This window comes from Silurus meridionalis, chromosome 23, assembly GCF_014805685.1.
Source record: "Silurus meridionalis isolate SWU-2019-XX chromosome 23, ASM1480568v1, whole genome shotgun sequence".
NCBI lineage: Eukaryota > Metazoa > Chordata > Actinopteri > Siluriformes > Siluridae > Silurus > Silurus meridionalis.
Window position 1 is genome coordinate 24,962,359 of NC_060906.1, and position 4,267 is coordinate 24,966,625.

Here is a 4,267-nt window from a genome sequence, read left to right on the forward strand (position 1 = left end):
CTGGATTTCAAGTCTTGATACAGTATTTGATATTTCTGATCTCTACCCAAGTCTAGTTTATCCTGTATGTTGGTCACATGATCTGGTCCCTGTTTTTCAACTTTAAGCCTGATTCTGCTTTCTAAGTAATTTAATCTCATCAGTGACTCAGTGTCCACTTGTCTTTTTAGCAGGGATGGTCAACAATTAAGGCTCTGGGTTACTGATCAGAAGGTCAGGGGTTCAAACCCCAGCACTGCTAAACTACATGTGACCAACAAATGCTTTTTCTCTAAATTTAGTCCTGAAGCACTTAAAGGCCCTTAGTATTTCTGGAGAAGTAGAAAATGGATGATGTTTACAGATGTTTCAGGTAATTTAGCATCTTTATAAAACTCCCTAACAAAATACATACCAAGAAGGATTTAACAAAACATACATTTTTATAATCTAGAAATCATGTACATTGTTTCAAGATAAAATTTTCAGGAAAACAACCGAATATAAATCTTTCAGAAAGAAACAAAAACAGCAGGTTGTTTTACCCAAATAAAATAAATCATGTAAAGGGAAATTATTACATTAAACAGGTTTGGAAATTATGATAAATTACAGCAATAAAAATGATTTCTGATTAAAATATGACACGTTTGTCTACAAACTGGGGAATAATTCAATTTCTATTGATTTTCAAGTCTGAACTCATTTCTTTGGATCTATTTGATTTGAACTTGTGCATAAACGTCTTCATGTCTCTGGTCTCTGGATGTTCTGGAGGATGAAGGTTTCTTAGCAAAACTCACAGCTGCATAGTTCAAGACATCTTCATCATCAGCCTGATAAAGAACAAGAGGTGTTTATACACCAGAGTGGATTAAAGACTAAAAAGAATGAGTCCATTGATATTTAGTAAATGGTTTAGTAAAATTCTCTGTACATTGTGGATTGTAGGTCAGATGTGGATTTCTTTATCAGAATAGAATCACAGTGAATAGAAGACTGGATTACCTGATTGCTGCTGATTTCAGGCTTTCGTGATGAAGCACCTGAACAATAATATAGAAAAGGAAATTTTAAATGTAGAAAAAAATTCACATTTTTGGAAAAATGTATAATAATAATTATACAAACATTTTCTATGATTTAAAAAAAAACTCCAACCAGAACCATGATTACAATAACAGATATTATACTGAAGGTTGTTAAGGCATAAAGAATCCAATGCTTTTCAGCTGAAATGATAAAAAATGTAAAACTTAATAAATGATCTAATATTAATATTAACAGGGAAAATTCACTAATGAAAATTGTGTTATTGAAAATGAAAGAAGATTATTTGAACAAAACGTACTCTTACGGTTTTCATCACTGCTGTGTGAATCCTGGTGTGTAACAGAACCTGTGGTCTTGATTTCTGGTCCAGGTGAAGGACAGAGTTTCATCTCTTTATCTTTATAAATCAATTAGAAAAGCAGCAGATGAACAGAAATGATAGTAAATATGAATAAAGTGAAATCCTCAACATTTACTGCATATGTACACATAATACTGGTTAAAGTGTTGATCTGGAATTAGCAGCTTATCAGAGTCAAACTGTTTACCTTCAAATTGCAGACGTGCTCCAGATGTGAACTTTATTGTAGTTCCCTCCATTTCTCCACAGAAATATTCTCCTCCATCATCTTCTCTCAGGTTCGTAATGTTGAGATCAAACTGATGCTCATTTACAGTAAAATTTAAGCGATTATCATTAAATCCATCAGTAAATGTGTAACTATTTGTCCCGTAACGTTTTGCAAAAAACTGAGGCACTTTTCCAAAACTCTGTCTGTACCAGACTACTTTACTTTTGTCTGTGATCAGACTGAGATCACACGCTATAGTTACATCTTCTCCACTCTTTACTGTTCTCACGTGAAGCTCCTTGATGTCAGATGTTTTTACTGTAAAAAGTGTGTGATATTTAATGGTTAATGATGTCAGTAAATGAGGTAAATATGTAATATTACTATTTGAAATGAAAGATTTGAAAATGTTCTCACCAGCTGTGCAGAGACAAAGCAGAGAGTAAAGCGCCACAAAGAGTGAGATCATCGTTCCTGTTCAGACACAGTGATAGTGAGGAAATCAACTTGTGTGTTCAGTAGAAAAGCAGCTCTCACTCACACCTGATTGGATGATTTGAAGCTGTGGACTGATCTGATTGGTTCATTAGCTATAATGGGAAGCTCACAGTGAATTCTTGTCTCTTCTACTGCTCTGATGAGTCACATGACTTTACAGATGTGATCTACTGGAGTCTATCAATCATCTGAGCCTGTATACAGGGTTTTATGGTAACCATCAGACACTTTGGAGAAAATCTCAACAGTATTATTTAAAAAAACGAGACACTAGAAACATTTACAGTAGACTGATTGTGCACCCAACAGCAGGTCAAAGGTCACTTCTCATATGTCTGTTCATTAGCAAAATGGACCAAATACTTACATTCTTAGTGATGGAAAGAAATGGAATAGTTCATGGATCATTAATTTTCCACATGGATCTGAAGCTTTGCTGCTGAAGGAGCAGACTAAATGTTCATCCACACTCCCAGGAGGTGATGGAGCACTGGGAGAACCTGTGTTAAGGGTTGAATGTAAAAGATCTGGACACACTACAATTTGAAACATTTGGATGAATTTGCTTTCAGATGTCACCTGGGATTCTGGAGTTTATATGCTCTTTGACCAGCTTCTCAAAGCTCTTCATCATGATGGATGTGAGTGCTACAGGGCAGTAGCATTGAGTGATGATACTGGAGATTTATCAGGAAGTGTAATGATGGTGGTGGTTTTGAAACACTGAAGTACGATTGGTTGGCTCAGGGACATGTTAAAGATGAGGACAGTGAGGACGTGTCAGTTGGTCAGCATGCCCTGAGTACCCTCCCTGCTACACTGTCTGGTTCTGCAGCTTCATGGGGATGACCTTTAACAAGGATCTCCAGCTGCATCAACCCAGAGTACTTTCTGCTGAAGTAGTGTTGGGTGTGTTGGGGAAGTCAGTGATGTGCTGGATGCCTCGTCTCAAGCTCCTGGTGTCTTTTTGGTCACTGAAGCGAATCTGTATTTTCTGGTCTCAACATTGGCTCTCTGACTGCTATGCAGCTGTGCAGCTATACACTGATCAGGTATAACATTATGACTTCCTCTCTAATATTGTTTTGTTCCTCTTTTGCTGCCAAAACAGCTCTGGCTCTCCATTAGACCTCTGAAGGTGTGCTGTGGTATCTGACACCGAGACGTTAGCAGCACATCTGTAAGTCCTGTAAGTTGTGAGAAAAGGGGCCTCCATGGATCGGACTTTGTTTGACCAGTTACCACATCTTAACTTGAAAGTATCATAAGTTGAGACGTGGCCTGTTGACACAGGAATCTTAAAGAATGGTGATCAGTATGGAGTAGTAAACTGTGATTATTTTTTTATTATTTAACAAATGGAACAAAGTCTTTCTCTACCCATCCTGAGGTTGCTCCAGCTCCAGTCATGTCCCACCTCATGAAGATTGTGGACCATTAAAGAAGTAGATGCCCACAAACATCCCAAACCATCTAGAGACGTACCACTGCCATTTGGATCCCACTTCATGTAGAGTTTGGACACTGGACCTCCTTGAGTGTTTAAAGGCTCTGGCATGGAGAAGCTGGTGTTGGATCTGATGATCACAAATGTTGAGTTATTTTATGAGTTGCTCAGTAGCTCCTAGTTTTATAACCACAAATGACTGTAAAAGACTGTAGAAAGAACATCACTCATAATCACACACTCCAGTGCTCATGTTAGTTCTCACTCTCCAGTGTTCTGTAGTGTTTCACCCAAGTGAGGATGGGTTCCCCTTTTAGGCTGGTTCCTCTCAAGGTTTCTTCCTCATAACATCTAAGGGAGTTTTTCCTTCACCACAGTCACCATGATGCTCATCAGGGATAAATACACATCGCTCACCTTCACTGTTAAATTCTGTAAAGCTGCTTTAAGACAAAGTCTTTTGTGAAACGTGCAATAGAAATAAATTGACGAATTGCAATAAATAATTTAGCAAGGCAGAGCAATTTACACTTTTGTAATGAATAAACTTTACACTATATACAGTGAGGAAAATAAGTATTTGAACACCCTGCTATTTTGAAAGTTCTCCCACTTAGAAATCATGGAGGGGTCTGAAATTGTCATCGTAGGTGCATGTCCACTGTGAGAGACATAATCTAAAAAAAAATCCAGAAATTACAATGTATGATTTTTAAAC

At 37.4% G+C, this 4,267-nt stretch overlaps 1 gene segment (V, D, J or C); it reads right to left on the reverse strand.

Annotated features, from left to right (window-relative positions):
- Positions 1 to 569: 569 nt before the first annotated feature.
- LOC124376637 lies at positions 570 to 2,190 on the reverse strand. The segment is given in 5 exon segments: positions 570 to 815; positions 988 to 1,025; positions 1,337 to 1,423; positions 1,581 to 1,922; positions 2,022 to 2,190. Coding segments are annotated over 5 exon segments (639 nt in total).
- Between the last annotated feature and the right edge of the window lie 2,077 nt (positions 2,191 to 4,267).